The sequence below is a fragment of the Uloborus diversus genome, chromosome 5, assembly GCF_026930045.1.
Source record: "Uloborus diversus isolate 005 chromosome 5, Udiv.v.3.1, whole genome shotgun sequence".
Lineage (NCBI taxonomy): Eukaryota > Metazoa > Arthropoda > Arachnida > Araneae > Uloboridae > Uloborus > Uloborus diversus.
The window spans coordinates 179,426,146-179,445,401 of record NC_072735.1 but is presented as its reverse complement, the minus strand read 5'-3'; the positions used below and the strand labels follow the sequence as shown (position 1 = coordinate 179,445,401).

At 31.1% G+C, this 19,256-nt stretch overlaps 1 protein-coding gene across 1 annotated transcript in view; it reads right to left on the bottom strand.

Moving 5' to 3' along the window:
* LOC129223311 (probable ATP-dependent DNA helicase HFM1) overlaps positions 1 to 19,256 on the bottom strand; it is a 120,561-nt gene that overhangs the window by 40,579 nt on the left and 60,726 nt on the right. The window contains exons 15-24 of the mRNA XM_054857877.1: positions 16,603 to 16,649; positions 14,384 to 14,517; positions 13,119 to 13,166; positions 11,729 to 11,812; positions 11,550 to 11,641; positions 8,071 to 8,174; positions 5,931 to 5,978; positions 5,562 to 5,659; positions 4,383 to 4,514; positions 4,099 to 4,184 (exon numbers count right to left, since the gene is read on the bottom strand). Of these exons, the coding sequence (XP_054713852.1) occupies positions 4,099 to 4,184; positions 4,383 to 4,514; positions 5,562 to 5,659; positions 5,931 to 5,978; positions 8,071 to 8,174; positions 11,550 to 11,641; positions 11,729 to 11,812; positions 13,119 to 13,166; positions 14,384 to 14,517; positions 16,603 to 16,649 (873 nt within the window). The remainder of the gene's footprint in view (positions 1 to 4,098; positions 4,185 to 4,382; positions 4,515 to 5,561; positions 5,660 to 5,930; positions 5,979 to 8,070; positions 8,175 to 11,549; positions 11,642 to 11,728; positions 11,813 to 13,118; positions 13,167 to 14,383; positions 14,518 to 16,602; positions 16,650 to 19,256) is intronic.

Below are 19,256 nucleotides of genomic sequence, written 5' to 3'. Positions count from 1 at the left end.
AAGCTCCTTCTCACCTATAGCTGTGGAAGTTAGTTTGGTACATGGAAAAGGGGTGCTCTCCAAATTGCTTTTTTTATAATCCGGTTATGTGAATTTCTATCAAATTTTTTTGTTTTCGGGTGGGAGCAGGATTGTGTTCTAATTATGAGCTTTTTACTCAAACTTCATTTGCTCTGGAGGGGAGAGGGGATTTTCATTTTGTTCATAGCAAATTCGTAACACATTTTTTAATCTGATTCTTTCTAACAGACAATTTAAGTCTTTGGGAAACAAATGAGACTGTGAAGCGATCTTTGAGGGGTTGATAAGAATCAGCCAACAGAGGGCAGAGTCCCCTAGTGAGAACAAAAAAAAAGAACAAGAAATATTTTTTTAACAAGTTTTTAACGGTCCCCCGAGACGAATTTTTTCCAGCAAAAAATGGGGAGAGGAGGCAGAGTTCATACCCTTCAAGTACTTTTCAAGGCAAAAAAAATTTTTTTCAAGGCAATATCATAAATTTATACTAAAAATATTGTATGGAGATTTCATTTACTGCAAACATAGAAATAAGGCAATAATACAAAAAAGTATAGGAAAACAAAATTTCTTTTTCTACAACAAGAGACACTTTGATGAAAGATTTAATGAATCGAAAGTTTTTCTGAAAATGTCTGAAAAGTTCGGTCATAAAGAGAAGCAGATCCAAGAGGTTCAATTTTGCAATCTCCACATTCAAAGAAGTATACTTTCTAGAATAATCAAATTAATATTTAAAAAAAACCTTTCATGAGTGCTTTTAACTTTTATGGGAAGAAACCAAAATACCCAAGTTCAATGGCATTGCCAGAGAGGAGTTTTTGAAGTCACCCCCCTCCCCCTGTTTCAACATCTATTTTCAATATTAATAGGGTGGTTTATTATAATACAGTAGAATACCTTTATAACGCCGATCTATATAATGCAATTCTCTATAAACCGCACAGCTTTTCAGAAGTAAACAATAGGTTTTGAAGTTTTAAAAATCCCTCTGTCTCTCTTTGCAAACATAAAAATTGTTAGGCAAATTAAATTTTAAAGCAGTTTTTCATCTTTCCCTCATAATTTAAAGCTTTTAAACGAAAATTATTACTCACAGTCAAAAGAAAATATCAAGATAATTCTTGAAAATTCAGCTGTTATGCGAACTATGAAGCTACCAGAAGTGCAAGATAATTCACTTTCTTTTGATTGTGAAACATATTTATTTGTGAATGACTAATTCTATAATTAGTGCTTCAATACTCATTGCAGATAAAACCCATTCTGAAGTGCTAATATATAGATATATTCTGAATATTAGTTAAAAAATTTGTGAAATGACCTATATAACGCCAAAACCTGTATAACGCAAAAGCTCTGGTCCTAAGGTGTGCGTTATAACGATCTTCTACTGTATAAGGGCGGTTAGGACAAAAACACCACCCAGAAAGTAATTTCATGTTGCACTCTTAAGTTTTAAAATATTAGAGGTTCACATGTATTTGCATGTTATTTGTATTTATGTATTAGTTGTTCAGCAAATAAGGTATTTCAACTGTGCTCGAGTTAATTTAAAAATTAGTAAATAAGAAAAGATTTATGAAAGTCCACAGTCCAGTCTCCACACCTCAAAATATACAAAAGCTGCTCAAGAAGTGATAAATACTCTGAATGTAAATTTGAGCCTATTCAGTTTTCACTGAATAACTTGTAATAGTCAATAAATATGCTAGTTCAGATTCAGAGTCATATTTCGAAATTAAAAAGATTCACAAGAAGTTGATATATATTATGACAAAAGTAGTTTTATTTTGGGAAAATTTGAGCCTATTCAGCTTTCACTGAATGACTTGTAATAGTCAATAAATATGCTAGTTCAGATTCATAGAGCCATATTTCGAAATTAAAAAGATTCACAAGAAGTTGACATATATTATGACAAAAGTAGTTTTATTTTGGGAACAAAAGGGTTATTGTTGAAATTAGAATTTAAATTTAGAAAGGCAATAATATTCAGATGTGATTGTGATTTGCGAGTTCATAACAAATACCTGAAAGTTTCAAAGAGCAAATCGGAACGAGCGGAGGAGTAATTTTTAAAACTAAGACCCCTAATACTTGAATATACCTATGTACAACAATACCTTTTGATATGCATACAATTCATTTCTTGTGTTAAAAAAGTTAATTAAGTCAAAATATTCTGCATAGAAATACCGTGCCCAGTGCCTGTTGATAACCAGCAACAGGCACTGGGCCTAGCTAGGCTGGTCATATTCAATTTATTAGATCTAAATGAAGATCAATGACCCTACTTAAGCTATCTACCCCTTTGCTGATTATAGCCTATTTTGGTAAGCTGTTCCAAGTACCCACAACCTTACTAAAGTAATTTTTAACACTTGAGATAAAGGGGTAAATTGGAGATATAAGGAGGTAAAAGCATAAACCAACACTACTGGATTTTCGGTGAATAATCATAACACAACCACCCCTGCAATGCATATTAATTATTTTAGCAGAAATAAAGAAAATGATATACTTATAAACTCAACTTCATAAAATTATATAATTCAACTTTATATTTAAACTACAAACTTTAAGTTAATTTGTTAGGTGCTCAATTGCTTAAATTTAATTTTTTTTCAAAAAATCTGTTATGACCAAAAATTAGCTAAAGATAATTAAATTAAAAATTGCAAAAACAAATAAACATATAATTAAACAAGAACAAAGTAAATAATTCTTTAATTTTTTATGTATTAAAATAGAAAATAAAATAAGCTAATCTGATGTAGCATATGTCAAAATAACTTCTAGTTGCCAAAAATATAAAAAATATTTCCAAGATGCAAAAGGATTGAAATCTCACAAAATAATTTTATATTTTACTAATATTAAACATAAAATATGCTAATCTAAGGTAGCATATATGAAAAAAACATCTGATTAGTCAATATATTTATTTGCAAGATGCAAAAAGATTGAAATTTCAAACACGAGAAGCAATTTTTCGCGAAGTTTCAGTTTGTTCCACGTTGGCATGTTTCTCATAAAATAAATTAATTTGTTTTTATTAAAATTAAAAAAATATATGTACTAATCTATTGTAGCATTTGCAAAAATAACATTTGATTTGCCAAAATATTTAAATATTTGCAGGAAGCAAAAAGATTGAAATTTCAAACACAAGAGCAATTTTCTGCGAAATGTGAGAAAGCTCGATGTTGTCATGGTTTCCAAATTAATTCTTTTGTTGATTAATGAAATTAAACAAAAATTCAACTAATCTAAGGTACCATATGTCAAAAACAACTTTCGGATGTAATAAACATCAAAATTTTTACAAGATGCAAAAGGATTGAAATCCCAAACACAGAAGCAATTTTTCGCGACGTTGCATATTGAACACATGTTCAGAAAATTGCACTGGTGAAGTACTTTTTAAAAACTTTTAAGCACAATCCGATGATTTTTTTGAGAAAATTTAAGCACTAAGAAACTTTTTCAAAGTTTTCAAGCACTTGAAATTGAACTTTTTTTTTCAAGCACTTTTCAAGGTTTTTCAAGGGCGTACAAACCCTGGGAAGGGGGAAAGGAACCTCACTGTTTGATGAAAAACCACATGTTTTTAACCATAAATGTTTTTTTTTTTCTGGCACAAAAAAAGGGGGGGGGGGAAAGAAAAGCATCATCGGTCCCGGTGTCAAAAAAGGTTGAGAAACGCTGCTGCAGATAATCATGTATGGTAATAGTTTTGCAAATTATAAAAAAAATTATAAAGCTTATTGAGATCAAAGTTTTGAGATATTCAGGAATAATGCTCAATACATTTTAAACTTTTATTAACCCTCTCAATTTCTTTCTTCTTTTATGTGCTTTTTATTGGGTAGTTTTACTGCCTGTTTGAAGAGCAATAAAGTATTTTATAATTGTTTTTACAATATTTCAGTTTGCAAGTTTGCGAAATGTTAAAAAGTGAAAATAAATTGATTTTAAAAATTATGGACAAAGAGTCAATTTAGTTGTCACTGCCAAACTTAACCACCCCAATTTAGGTTTCATTAACAATGTAAGTACGAAAGAAATGATACATACCAATTCAAGTTCTCTAGGATTTGTTCTTTCAATCTTTTCAAATGAAGTTATACCGGCACTCACCAGCAAAGTGGACAGGGTTATGCCTGCACGAAATATAAAGTAACTAATAACTAAAATTCGAAAATTGTAATGGTTTTTATTGGGATAACAAACCTTTGAGGCAATTCTATCAATTAAATACGTACATAAATATAATAAGGATTGTGAGTAAAGTTGAAATGGACACTAATTTAAAGTAAAGAAATCTGCATCATTAAAAAGCATAGAAACGAATCTCATACCAATTTTCTCCAACTGTCTCGAAACATGTTTGGAATTTTCCCACAAACGAGCTTTGAAGCATTTTGCAAGAATTATGGCATTGTATAAAACTGAGAAACCTTTCACATCCAAAGCAAGATAGCTTGACAAACCTACAATGGTGAAAAAACAAACTTTTAAACAGAATAAAAATAAAATACTTCTAAAAAAAATTTATATAGTAGTAAGTTACCCCTCTTAAGCCAGAGCTAAGGCAGAACTACATGCAATGTACCAGATGACCCGCTGATCACATTCTGAGACTACAGTTTTGTTCTTATTAGAATTCCTCCGTCAGAAATAGTGAATAGCCGAGCTGGAGGAAGATGTCATCTAATTGAAGCTGAGAGTGCCAACAAACTGGCAGATAAAGTGAATTTATCACACCAGCGAGTGTCTGCAGTTCGACTCGAGAATTGATGGCAAAGCTTGAGCATTAGCATACGGTTTAAAGGCCGTAACTTACTGCAAAGACCCAAACTTTGCCATAAATCCTTGAGTTGAACCACACCATGCTGTGGTCACTCGTTGGATTAAATTAAGTTGAATTTCTGATTTGTAGCAGACGATATTTTCCTAAAGAAACGCAATAAATATCAAGCATTAAAATTTTTTTAAAAAAAAGTAAAGGTTATTTCTCTGTATAAAATATCGCCTGCTTTGTAATGATAGTTATTTGCGGAAAAATGTGTGAACACTTTTATACATGCTCTGTCAATGTGGAAAGATCATGCCTGACGCTGATTAATATACAAAAATGATTTTAATTTTGGAATTAAAAAAAAAAAATCCAAAGAGGTCCAAATTTAAGTTTTGGGTAATAAAATTGCTCTTTTCTACACATTGATGGGATATTTTACTTTTTTTGTTGCCTAATTGCTGAACAACATACATTACATGACACAACTTTTATTTTTAAGGTAGATCATGCAATGCAGCTAGCTTTGAATAAATTTAAAAGGTACCAAAATACCATGGTAAAAGTTTGCCTGGTTTTTATAGGTTTCCTGATTTAGGAAGTCCGGAATTCAACTTTTGTACTGCATCAATAATATTAATATAAAAGAAACAAATAAATTCAATTTTCATTTTAGCATTGTCAAAAACGGATAAAGCATAATTCTTTGCCCTTTGGATTAAAAAAATAACAAAAAACTCACAAGCTGCAATTCTAACTCCACTCCTCAATATCTTCGCAACATCCTGATTGAGAGATGGATCGGGGATGGGGATGCAGCCGAATGTGGCTTGAGTAAGGCTGTTGAAGAAAAAGAAAAACAAAGAAAGAAAAAACAAGATTAAAGCTCTAGATTTGTAGTTGCCAGTAGCCATAGGAGACTATATCATTAACAATGGCTATCGAAAAATCAAATCTTAGTCGCCAAATAGAGAGAGAGAAAGCAATAGACTCTCTTTCCTTTCCAGAGAATTTGTGCTTTATTGACGCTGGTTTTTCACTTTAATCATTTTGTAGCAAAAATCTAATTTGATCATTTTTCTTTAAAAAAAAGTCTAAGAGCATTACTCACCAGTTAATTTTCATGACTCTAGTTTTAATTTTTCCTTGGACTGGATACCTAAAAATACATTAAAACATTATTGTACAAGAGTCTATGAAGGTAAATAAAATTCAGCAGTTTTTTTTTTTTTTTTTTTAAATTTAACAGGACATAGCAATCAAATCAGTCCAGCAATAAAATTAACATATTGAGTCAGAATCAAATATAAAAAGTTAATAATTATGCAACTACTAGAATATGAGAAAGGCAATTGAAGCAAAACTAGAAGCTATTTCAGTTTAAGTTAATCAAATAAATAACAGAACAACAACAACGAAAAAATCTTTCATGCATGTTATAAGCAATAAGATTTGCCGAAACATGTTTTGTGGTGACAAAGAACCCTTTTCCAAAGCAAAACAGAGAGAGAGAGAGAAGAAATATTTGTGTCAAAAGCAATCTTTATCGGATATCAGTTCCTTTTTTGCAACAACTCCTGCATGTTACATAACATGCATTTGCTGATTTTGAATTCTATTAATGCTTCACACAAAGGTTTTTTTTTTTCACTTTTCAAACAAATATTGAACTGGTTGAAAAAAAAATGGTATCAGACAACAATTTATGTTTTCCTTTTAGTTAATCTAGTAAGTGTGACAATAGGGTAAGAATGTGAAATATTTTTGGCACTACAAGAGTACAAAAACAGTCCACTAATCTGAACTGCTGTTGAATTTAAAATGACATTGGTGAAATTCCGTTTTCAGGGCACAGATGCAGGGGTACCCATCCCTCTAAAATCAAGAGTGCAACTTCTCTTAACATAGCTCTAGCAGACCCCCACCCTCACCCCCAAAATGAGAAAAACACACCAAATCAAACCTCCCTAAAAAGTTCAATGGCACAATCTTTGCCGTAACCTCCCCCCCCCCCCCAGGTGGGCATCCCTGCATGATAGTTTTTCTAATAAATTAACCTTATCTTGTGCTTTACATACTGTTTATTATTAGCAAATATATATGAAATTAAATATCCTACCATATTCATTTTTACTGTGAATTGTATTTTATGTTTGTGTCTAAATTTTTGGGACAGGATGTAAGTTCACTTATACTGCAAGAACTTATGATGAAAGTTAAAGGCAAAAAATTAAAATAAGAATTTAAACATAACAAATTTTTACTCATCTCGATATTGTACACAAATGCAGCTATACTTTATGCCTAGAAAAAATCTTCATTTTATTTGTACTTTGGGTAAAAACAGGAAAATGTTTCAAAGAATATACCCAATATCAAAGTGTGTGTGTGTATAGGAGGGGGGGGGGGAGGCTAGGTTTTCCATAAAACTAAATCATCCCAATCCAATAAAAGAATAATAAAGATTTTTATCAAGTAAAACAGACTACCAGGTAGGTGAAATCGGGCTGCTATATAAGCAATTGATTGTTTTTTTTTTTTTTTTGCATTTTTTAAATTTTATCAGAAAATGAAAACAAAACTGACAATGAACATTATCTTAAAATTAATTATTTAGTACATTTTCAAAAAAAAAAAAAAAAAATGACTTTACTGACTAAAATCTGTAAGTACCGACTAATACTGACCAATTTTTAAAATACTGACTTTAATTGACTTTTACTGACCCGTTTTATGCCCTGAATAACATAGAAGAGAACAAAATTACATATGTTTGCAAAATTACTCTCGACTTGCAATCAGTAATGTAAAATGTCTTTGTCATAAGTAACGTAAAATGACAAAGTTGTAAGTTATTTAAAGCTACTTTAAAACAACCTACAGGTTTTTTTTAAAATAAAAATGAATGCATCATAAAAATATTGATGTATTGATCTCTACGTGTAAAATGTAAATGTAAATCTTTCCCTTGCAAGTAAACATTCATGCAATCTTGATTAGTTGGCAGATGGTTTTAGAAAACCTTCAATTGCTAGAAAATAAAATTACAATGACTTGCACCACTTTTGTTCCAATCAGCAACTATTACACACAATATCATGTAACTTTATTTATGTAAAAAAAAAATTCATTCCACAAAAAAAAAAAAAAAAAAAAAAAAAGGTAAATCTGGTAAATTTTGCTAGCATAATTTCAAAGTGTAGATTAAGAAAATGTAAATATGAATGATTAACAATTAGGTTCATAGTTACCGAATGGAATACATCTTATTTTTGTTTAAATCATTTAAAAATTTCTTTTCACTTGTTCTTAGTTGAATATCTTCAAATTCTTTGCATGAGGAAATAAGAATTAACTAGCAAAGTAGACAAATTAAAAAGTTTTGATGTTATTAAATAGTAAGAAAAAGAAATTAACATTAATAACAATAGCTTACACTGAACAAATAATCAAGGAGTATAGAAAAGAGACTTATTGAAAGAGTACTGAAGCAGCTAATATTATTTATATATTTATTTATTTATTTTGAGAAGAAGGTGAAGAAAGAAGAAGATTTAATCAGATTTCCCAGACAAAATAATAATAAATCTAAATTTTGATCAGAACTACAATGCTGTTTTATTGATTAATTTCAAGCATAAGTAAAACAAATTAAACGGAGTTTGTAGATAAACACTTCAAGAATTCAATTAAGATATCTGTTTCAAGGATAAGGTGTCAAACATTGCATTTGTTATCCAGACTGATGAGTTCTAATAAGAATGAAACTTCAGTCTCTGTATGTAATAATCGTGTTATCTCGTATATTGCATGTAATCATTACTGCATTTTTTAAAAATCTAATGCATTTTTCTCCTAAAAGTGACAATATTGACTGCATGTGTGTGTGTTACAACTGATGGTAAAATAGGAAGACTTTTACACATTTTTGTGTCAAAGAGAGATGTGCATTGTATTGAAAAAATAACAGATTAAAAAAAAAAATACTAAGCACTTTTCATAATGCACGCAAAATGTCAAAATAAGTTTTCTGGGTCAGAAAGGAAAGTTTAAGTATTCCTGCAGTCAGGGGCGGCAAATAGGGGGAGCAAGAGGGGGCGTTTGCACCCCCAAATATTTTGCGCAGAATATTAAGAAATCAGGAAATTCAATTTACCTAACGCGCAAATCAGTGATCATATGCAATAGGAAGTTAGAAAAAAAAAAAAATCTGCAGATGATCTTTAGTAAAAGTTGATGTAACTCGAGACCTGTCCAGCCACGAGCAAGTGTTTTTCGCTATTTGGATAAAAACTTTGAAATTCATGAATCATTTCCAGAACTTTCGTAATAAAAAAATAGATGGAGAATAAATTTGTTTCAACTAAAGAAGAAATTTCCTCATATGGTTTATATGCCTCATACTTGTAAGTGCAGTGTTAAGATGATGCTTCTGCTTCCAATGTGAAAGGGCAGTGCAGTGTGACTGGCCCGATTTTTACGAGAAGTTTCTTGGTATTTTGAGTTCATTGTTGCGCTCATATTTTAAATATACGTTCAATTAGTGAGTGAACATTGATTCCTCCTGTTAAGAGGCATATTTAGCAGTTCAATACATTGTATACTTTCATGGAAACTTCTTACAAAAGACACGCTATTTTTGAAAAATATTCGTGCATCAACAGATACTTTTGCTGGATGAGGTACAAAATGGTCTTCAAAAGTTAAAGCTAGAACTCTTGATCGAGCTCCTATTAAGAGCTTCTTGTTAATTTGGATTTATTGGACATATTAAAAAGTAAATAAATAAAAAAGTGACAAAAATCCACATGATGATGCAAAGTCAAATGATTGACTCAATATTTTGTATCAAATAATAGATTCATTCAGTTTCTAATGAAATTAACACAAGATTTAGTGATAAATCTAAGTTCAATATTATATGTGCAGGTTATTGAACAAGATAAATAAAATATTTCAGTTACAAGTAAAAGTTGTTGAACGAAGCAAAAAGAATTGTATTGCGAAGAGCCAGTGTACTGCAATGATGAAAAATGAAGACTAGAGCACAAATTTTAAACTTGCATGCTTTTTTTTTTAAAGAGAAAAATTTTAAAGATGCGTTTTCTAACGACTTTGTAGCTTTAATTATTTTTTCACCGATTCCAATCAACTCAGCTAACTGTGAAAGATCATTTTCGCGTCTCAGAAGGTTAGAGATTTTTTTTTTTTTTTTTTTTTTGTTGCATGATGGGACAAGCGAGACTTTCATCTTCAGCTATACTGCCAAGAGCATGCCACTGGATATTGACGGAATATAGTACCAAGATTTCCTCTTCTTCTGGATTCCAAAAATCGTGCATTAAAAATTTACTTTAGAAACGGTAGTATCAAGATCTTTTCTGTTATAGCTGACTATAAAATAAATTAAAAGTGTGGATATTAAAATTTGAATTTCTTTAATGACCTTACTTTAAAAAAAAATGTACTCGCATTTTATTCCACACTGAGAAAATTCATGTTTAAAAAACTCGACCCCCCAAATGAAATGTTGAAATGCCGCCCCTGCCTGCAGTTTTCAATTATTCCAAGAAAAAGACTTGTCAAACGAAGAAAAGTGCAGTTCAAGTCATGTAGAGGATGTTTTATCATTATCTAGCTTTCATTCATAAATTTGAATGTTGAAACATGCATATGTTTCTTAAAGGAAAGTTTAGTTTGAAATGACTTGAGCGCACTTTTCTTCGTTTCAGAAATTTTTTTCTTAGAATACTTGAAAACTACAGGAATATTTAAATTGTCCTTTCTGAACCAGAAAAGTTATCTTGTCATTTTGAGTGCAGTATGAAAAGTGATTAGTATTTTAAAAAAAAATCTGTTATTTTAAAGTTTTTCGTTTTCAAACAAACTTTTTATGTCCAGAGAAGCCTTGATTTAAAATTTTCATTATGATTACTATTAACATTACTGTCGCAAAGCAACAAAATTTGTAACAATGGGTTTTATATTTCAACATTTACTAGAGAAATTAAACGAAATTTGCTGTTTTCCATTCTAACCGAAATAATTTTAGAATATAATAATTAATAGAATTTAATTTTTCAGCGTTAAGTTGTACCTTATGATTAAGCAAATCATTTAGTGAAATCCCGAAGTAACTAAGTGGTCTAGTTGCTGAGATAGAAGAAAAACCAGGCCTCAGATTACTTTGTGATAATCAGGCCAAGTATAATAAAAGTGCTTCAAAAAAAAAAAAAGATTGAATCAATTTCAGAATTTTTATTAGTAATCAAAAAATTGTTTACACATATTTTTGGAAAATAATAAAAAATTATAAAAAATAATAATTTTACAGTACATAACACAAAAAACATGAGATTAACTAAGGATTTTAAGATTGAAGTAATAAGGAAAAAAGTGTTTTTACAAAATAATTTAAGTAAAAAAGTTAAATATAAATTGTGCATACTTTTATTTCCTATTTTTTATTATTTCCTACCCCATACTGGTCATGAAACACAAATAGGTAAGCGAAATGATAAGAAGCCAGTACTATGTAAGAACAATATGTGTGCTCAACACAATAAATTTCATTTTTATTTAGCATTATTTAAGCCTTCTTGAACTATACTGGTTATATTACACAACCAAAGAGGACCAATATGCAAAAATCAAACTGTATAATTGGTAAAACTAGCATGCATGGTTACACTATTATAATGCTAATAACATAACAATTCAATCATAATACCAAGTCCATCAAAGAAGAACTACTGGACACTGAGCTGAAATTCTTCATAGTTTCAAAAGACAGGTAGTATCTGGCCATCAGTTTCCCAGTCTCTGTTTCAGAGAAACAAAGAAAATCAATGAAGTAGGTTTTCTGAAAGCAAAATCCTAGAGCTAGGCTGGGGTTATAAACATTCTTACCAGTGGGTTGCAAATTGAAGCTATCGTCATCCATGCTTATTAGATTGTATTTCCTCAAGCCATTTAACTCCTTGATCACCAAATCTGTGTCAAAAAGAAAAAAAGAATAAATGTAAAGAAAATTTCAAGTATTAGTTTAAAATGTGCATAAAGTATTTCTAGATTCGACACAAACTCATAGGGAGTCAATTTATTGTGGCTGCAGTGTTCAAATTTGCCAGAAAAAATTACAATTACTCATAAAACCATTTCCGAAATTTAAAAGGCATTTTAAAATAATTTCAGTAATTTTTTTTTTTTTTTTTTTGCTTTAATTAACCATAGAGCTCCAGTTAAAATTATTAGCCTTTTCAGGACCTATAATTCTAATTGGTGTCATCATGTATAATACTCTTTGAGTGTAAATAACAATATTCTACTAATGACCAGGGGCAGATAGAAGGTCAAAGTCATGAGGGACATTATTACGAAAAGATGAATGTATTTTTGCCGGGTTGTTTGTCGAAATATAGCCCGACTTGGACATAGAGGGAACTTGTGGCCCCATCTTGGATTTTAGGCGCTTTTCTTTAGTTTTTGTTCCATATTGCAAAAACTTTTTATTTGCAGGTAAAACTATTCAAGACGAATTAAAGGGAATGAAATTACCTTTAAAAAGCAATTTTTATTTTTATTGTCGCGGTAAAAAGTACGGAGATATTTAATTTCAAAGTTCATGAATGTTGATTCAGAGTCTGAGCTAAAACAAAAAGTGATGAGTAATCCTTTTGCAGAGACCAGAAAATAAAGAAAAGCTGTGAAAATAGTCACTTTTCCAAAAATTAACCGAACAATGAAATTAAATATCATTGTTCCTCTTACAGCTGCCATTAAAAAAAAAACATTTTCAACGGTAAATCCAAAAATTTTTTAGGAAAGTGACTCTCTCTCCATTTTTTTTTTTTTTTTTTTTCATTTTCTGGTCTCTGTGAAACATCACTTTTCGTTTTAGCTCGGACTATGGATCAACACTCATGAACTTTGAAATTAAATGTCTCTGCGCCTAATGCAGCTACAATAAAAACTAAAATGCCTTTTTAAAGGTAATTTTATACTCTTTAATTCATTAATGAATTGTTTTATTCGCAATTAAATATAAGCAAATAAGTTGCTAAAAGCAAATAAGTTGAGGAAAAACTTTTAATTTCTAAATAAAATTCTAGTCAAAAAGTGTAAAATATATTTCTTTTTATAATCACATGTTTAACTATCAAGTAAAGTTTCATTTCATAAGTGTTGGACATCAGAGCATTTCCACATCACAAGGGGGCTTCATAAAATGACACAAGAGCAATCAAGTTTCAAAACGTTCAAGTTATTTAGCGTGAAAAGAGGGAACAAAAGATTTTACCTTGAAGTTTTCTTTCAATTTTTTCAGTTGAGAGCTCCATGTTAATGCCTGCAAAAATTTATGAACAACTTTATGACTGAATAGAGTCATCACATATACATTTATAGATAATCTGTTAAAAACTGTGATGACATGTGTTTTCCAATACAAATTTTCAAAATAGAGTTGGTAATAGTTTAAATCTTGATATTCCTAACCTGATAATGTAAAATTAAAGCATGAAATTTCCATGCTGTATGTATGTTTACAATGAGAGAAAAAGAATATTGTAAAGAAAAATAGCTTTTAATTAATGATCTAGTGAAATGAAAGGCTACACTTTTAGCAGTGTACATACAAATGCTGACATTAGAGGCCAATAATAAAACTGTTCGATGGGACTGTAACTCATCATCCCAATAATGTCCGTACTGCACCTATACTATATTAAAAATATTTTAAAAATTTAAATCTACAGTACTACTAGCAAATTTCTGAAAAACTGGGCTTCTACAAAGGTTTCTAGTAACAATACAGCTTCTTCTTAAGTAACATTGTGAATGTTACTTTATAAGAATCAGTATTGTTACTAGAAACCTTTATGGAAATCCCAGTTTCCTGCAAATGAGGCAAATCTAACCTGGCAGCATTGTAAAGACTATGCAGATCCAAATCGCAGCATTATGAAGCTGCTATGTTAGGTTTTCCCAAACTATTAACATTTTCTAGCAGTAGTGCAGTTTTTTTACAGAATGCACTAGTTTTACAGAGGGAAGAACAATGACACACATAGAGAAAATCATTTTTTTTTTACGAAAACAAATAGCAGTACGTTTCTGTCTCAGTTTTGTTTTTCAGATAGTCAGAGTTTTGATAGTTGGAACTTCACCGTACCATACAGGTGTAGTAAATAGAAATAATTAGAAATCATATTTAAAAAATAGATCAAAAATGATGCTTATTGCAATAAACTATTATTACAATCACAATTTACAACTTGATCACAACTTTTTGAACAAATATTTTTGCAACAAACTTTCATTAATAAAATTTACTGCAATGATCATCACTATAAAGGAAAGCTAAATTAATTCCATCGATTTTCTCAGGTAACAGTTTTAAAATTGTAATATTATATATTTTACACATAGGAATAATGTTGCAACCCCTGAATTAGCTTTGAAACAATTTCCTTGGCTGAAATAACAAAATTGCAGCAAAAAAAAAAATTGAACTGTAATGCAATTAGATGAAACATTCTGCTCTTTCAAAGAGACAGGTCTTACCATAATGCCTTGGATTCTTGAAGACACGAACATAGAGATATGTCGCTTTCAGCCATTCCATTGCTATGGACACGTCGGAGATAGTATTCAGGACAATCTCTGCATTTAAGTGCTCGACAATATGTTTATGCAAACTGAGAAGCAAAACAGTAGGATACATTCACACAAAAAAGAAATTCAAAATAAACAAATACAGTAAACTAAATGAATGACAAGCAGTGCTATAGGATCTGAGGGATGGGGGGTTGCTGTCCCCCGAAACAATTGTTTTTTTATTGTAAAAATATTGCAAATTGATTTCAAACCACCTTTTCTTTGGTGAATTCTTTCAAATATTTTTTCCCAACTACAATACTGATAACAATACAAATTAAAAAATCGAATCTGCTTTAAACAAATTCAAATTTTTGCAATCAAGAATTGCAGTCAGGTGTATGAAATCTACAAAACATACTTTAGCATAAATTTCAATCTATCTCTTAAGATTTTCTAGTCATCCTAAATATCATACAAAAAGAACACTAATGAAATGCAATATTTAAAAAGTTATACCATAATACTTAAAGCAATAATCACAAAATAATTGATATATGCAGTAAGAATGAGTGTAATTGTAATATTAAGTAAAAGACAGGGTTAAAAAATTGTAATATTAAAAAACAAGTAAAAGCCTTATTCATTTTAGAGTAGGCAGAATGGAAATAAAAAAGAAAACCTTCTTTAAAAAAAATTCATTCAAATATCACTGTAATGAGAAATCTTAAGTAAGATATAATTGAAAGAATATTTATTCAAAATTACCTAATTTAAGTACTTTATATATAAGTTAAATAATAAAATAAAATAACACTCAGAATGTTCAATCTGAAAGAAATCGCCAAATAAATAAGTAAATGAACAGAAATTTATTTTAAAGATTTTGAGAGCTTTACCGTCTGCAAATAAATAAATGAACAAAAATAATGAAACTATTTTATAAACATGAAAATACTACCATATTTGATTCAAGAGAATGAATTTCATTGATCAAGCCACGAAAAATCATTTGACTTGCTACTACCAATAACAAAGATAATATATTTGAGACAAACATCAGGCAACAATAAGCAATCTTGATTGCTCCATAAATACATAAATGCTTATTGGAGGCAAATATTTTATTACAACATGAATTAATAATCAATGGTACAATTCTGATTCATTCATTTTTTTTTGTGTGTACGAGTATGTGTGCGTGTTTTAATGAAGTTTTAAAATCTTTTCTGCATTTCTATGTTTCCAAAAGAAATATAAAACTAAAATTGTCATAGTGTGTTTGTTCCACACTTAAAAGTGTTTCCATTTGCTACAAAAAGCAGAAATGCATTTTGTGTATCAATTAAACATTAAGTGAGACTTTGATCAAAAGATGAAGTTCAGTTTTCACTAAAAAAATATTCTCCTTTATTCCAGACTTTAGCTCCTAAATATGTACAAATATCTTAAATATGTACATGAAATTTTTGAAACAAATTTATTTTCAAAAACTGTTCTTTATGGAGAATAAAGAACAACAATGAGTGAAACAAAATTTTTTATTTTGATGCAGAAAAACCTCATGAGGGACAAACTATGTACATTGAACCAAAGGCTGCCAGTTTAACTGGAAACATAGAAAAAAAGAAATTGAAATTTTGATCAAATACTTTCCCATTTCCAGTTGCTTTTTAAATGTCTCAAGTAAACATAACAACTCAGAAATCAAGAAACATAATTTAAATGGTACGTTTAGGCTGAAAAGAACTAGAAATGCATATAATTGAACTGAAAATGAGCCCACTATTTTGTACATGACTAATGAATACAAATTTAAAAATGATTGTGCACTCAATTTGGGGTTAAGAGAAACGTTCAAACAGATATGAAAACAATATGCACTTTTTGAGCTTTAATAATGTTGATTTAATCATATACATTTTTTCACTCAAAAGTAAACATTTTTACCCTAATTATTTTAGTTGCACATTTCAAATTATATTCAATTTCAAAACCAACAGAAAATGTAAAAACAAATAGAGATTTTTTTTTCTTTCAGTAACAAGAGTTTGTTTTATTTGGAATATTATACAAGCAGATATTTACACCAAAAGAAATAATTATAAACAATAAGAATTTAGAAAAATTATTGCAGCAAAAACCTGATAGTATATTTAAAAAAAAAAGTTTTTAAAAAAATGTACCTGCTCTCAATGAGCTGCGTTCCATTCATCAAAGATTCATATTTTCCCTAAGTATAAAAAGAAAATATGCATCTATAAACTGCAGTCAAGTAACAATAAAAAACACAGCATTGCATTCTAGTTTACTTTTGATCCTTGCAAGAAAAAGGCAAAAAAATATTCGTTTAAAACATTTTAATACATTAACGAAAATAAAGAATGCAACATTACTTACATATAACATGCATAAAATTTCAAATCTCAATTTTAAAAATGCAATCAAATCTCATAGTTTAAAGTACTACATAGAACAAGCTGTAGAGTCTTAGAAAGAAGCCTTGGTAACCTGAAATTCTTTCGCTCAATCAAAACCCTATCAACAAACATACATTTCCTTAAATTTTTCAACTTTTTTGGGGGGAGTTAATATATATATATATATATACTGCTTGACATTGAAAATGCAACACCAAGAAGGAGTGTTCAGAAATTTATGCAAATTTTAGAGTAGACGTACATCACTGAGTTATGTGAATGATGTGAAATGCGCTGCTCTCCGACGCACATGAAGTAAGATATTTGTTCAGGAACTTGCAGAATGTGCAATATTCGTGTCGTTATTTCTGACTGGAGAATGATCGAAGAAATTTTGTTTTTGTCTTGGAGGATACGTGTAACACGAGAGAATATCAGGCCGTCAACGAAGGCACTTCCAGCAGATAGACAATTTTAAGAGGGGTATGGTGATCGGACTGAGAAGGGGAGGTTGGTCCGTACGTCAAATCGCAGCTGATACCCACGTGGATGCGAGCACGGTGCATCGGCTGTGCCGAAGATGGTTGGAACAACGAAATGTGGCAAGATTGAGGGGTGCGGGGGCAGCCAGAGTGACGTCAGAACGCGTGGATCGACGCATCCACCGACAAGCTGTAGCAGACCCACAAGTCTCTTGTTCATCGATTCTGAAGCAGGTGCAAGATACCCCGAATGTTCCCGAGTCAACCAGAACCATTTCCCGTCGTTTGGTCGCACGTGGTCTGCAATCACGGCGTCTGCTAAGAAGACTGCCATTGACCCCACAACATAGACAGCAACGTTTAGTATGGTGCCAGACTAGAGCGACGTGGATGACAGAATGGCGAAATGTCGTGTTCTCACATGAATCCCGCTTCTGTTTATCCGGTGATTGTCGCCGCATACGTGAGTGGCGTTGATCTGGAGACAGATCTAATCCATCAGTAACTGTGGAACATCTCACCGCACGATAACGTGGCATAATGGTTTGGGGCGCAATTGTGTACAATTCCATATCATCTCCAGTTCGTATTCAGGGCATTATGACAGCCCAACGATACTTGGATAATGTGCTGCGGTAGGTGGCAATCCCTTACCTTCAAGGGCTACCTAATGCAATTTTTCAGCAGGATAACACCCAACCACACAGTGCTTGCATCTGCCAACATGCTCTCCAAGGCACACAGATGCTTCCCTGGCCACCATACTCTCCTGATCTGTCACTAATCGAACATGTGTGGGATCTGATTGGACGCCGTTTGCAGACTCTGTTCCTGCCTCGTTCAGAAGATAAACTGTGGCAAATGGTTGAAAGGGAATGGAGAGTCATCCCTCTGGACACCATTCGCACCCTTATTGACTCTATGCCTAGGCGTGTTTCTTTGTGTATCTGTGAATACTGTCCGCGGTGGTCCTCCATCCTACTGAGCCGACACCGTTCTCGCTTTGTATACTGCCTATCATTTTGAAATTAAGATCATTTATTATTCCTTGCTGTCTCTGTCTTTTTTCCAAATTTCATCACTTTCTGACCACTCCTTCTTGGTGTTGCATTTTCAATGTCAAGCAGTGTAGTAAAATACTTTTATTTCCATGTAGTCAAAACTTTATAATGTCAAAAGCGCAATATCATTATTTTCGTCTGAAATGTTCTTTTATTTACTTAGTTCCTATTAAGTTGATGAAAACTATGAAAAATAAAAGTTAAATACCGAAAACTTTCTTATAATATTCGCTTTTTCAACAAAGACTTATTTTACCATGAAAAAAGATAGAAAAAAAAAGTCATTTTAAAAACTCAAACAGCTTTGTAAACGAATACATTTCAAAACTGTTTTAAGACTCTTTTTAGGCTCAGAAAAAACAAAAGAAAACAAAAAATATCCGATTCTAATTTAAACCCTAGTGTTGATGGCACAGAAGGGCGCTAAAAGTATCGAGAAGCCCCCTAAAGGAAGCAGAAATTAAAGAGGTATTTTTCTGATGAGGGTGCCTTCAAATATTTTTTGAGAGGACTTCCAATAACTTTACATTGTAATGCCTTTTCCTACGAAAAAAAAAAGATACTTACCGTAAAGCAATTAAAATTCACCTTGAAGTTTTGGAGAAATTGATAATTCGAATTACAGAAATTTTCTTGTCCGAAAATTGCTGTGTTTGGATAGAAAATAACATACGCTTTTTGCAGGGGACAGATTCGATCTTGATCTTCTAAGATCATGTGATCAAGGGAAGGAAATACGAAGCGAACCCCAATAAAGATTTATCACCCCTTCCGAGTGGTCAGAAAGATGGTGGGGGGATTTGAATGGTGGATCGTAGTTTTAATGAGTTTTGTTAGTAGGAGGTGGGAAGTAAGATGCAGGAAAAAAGATAAAGAA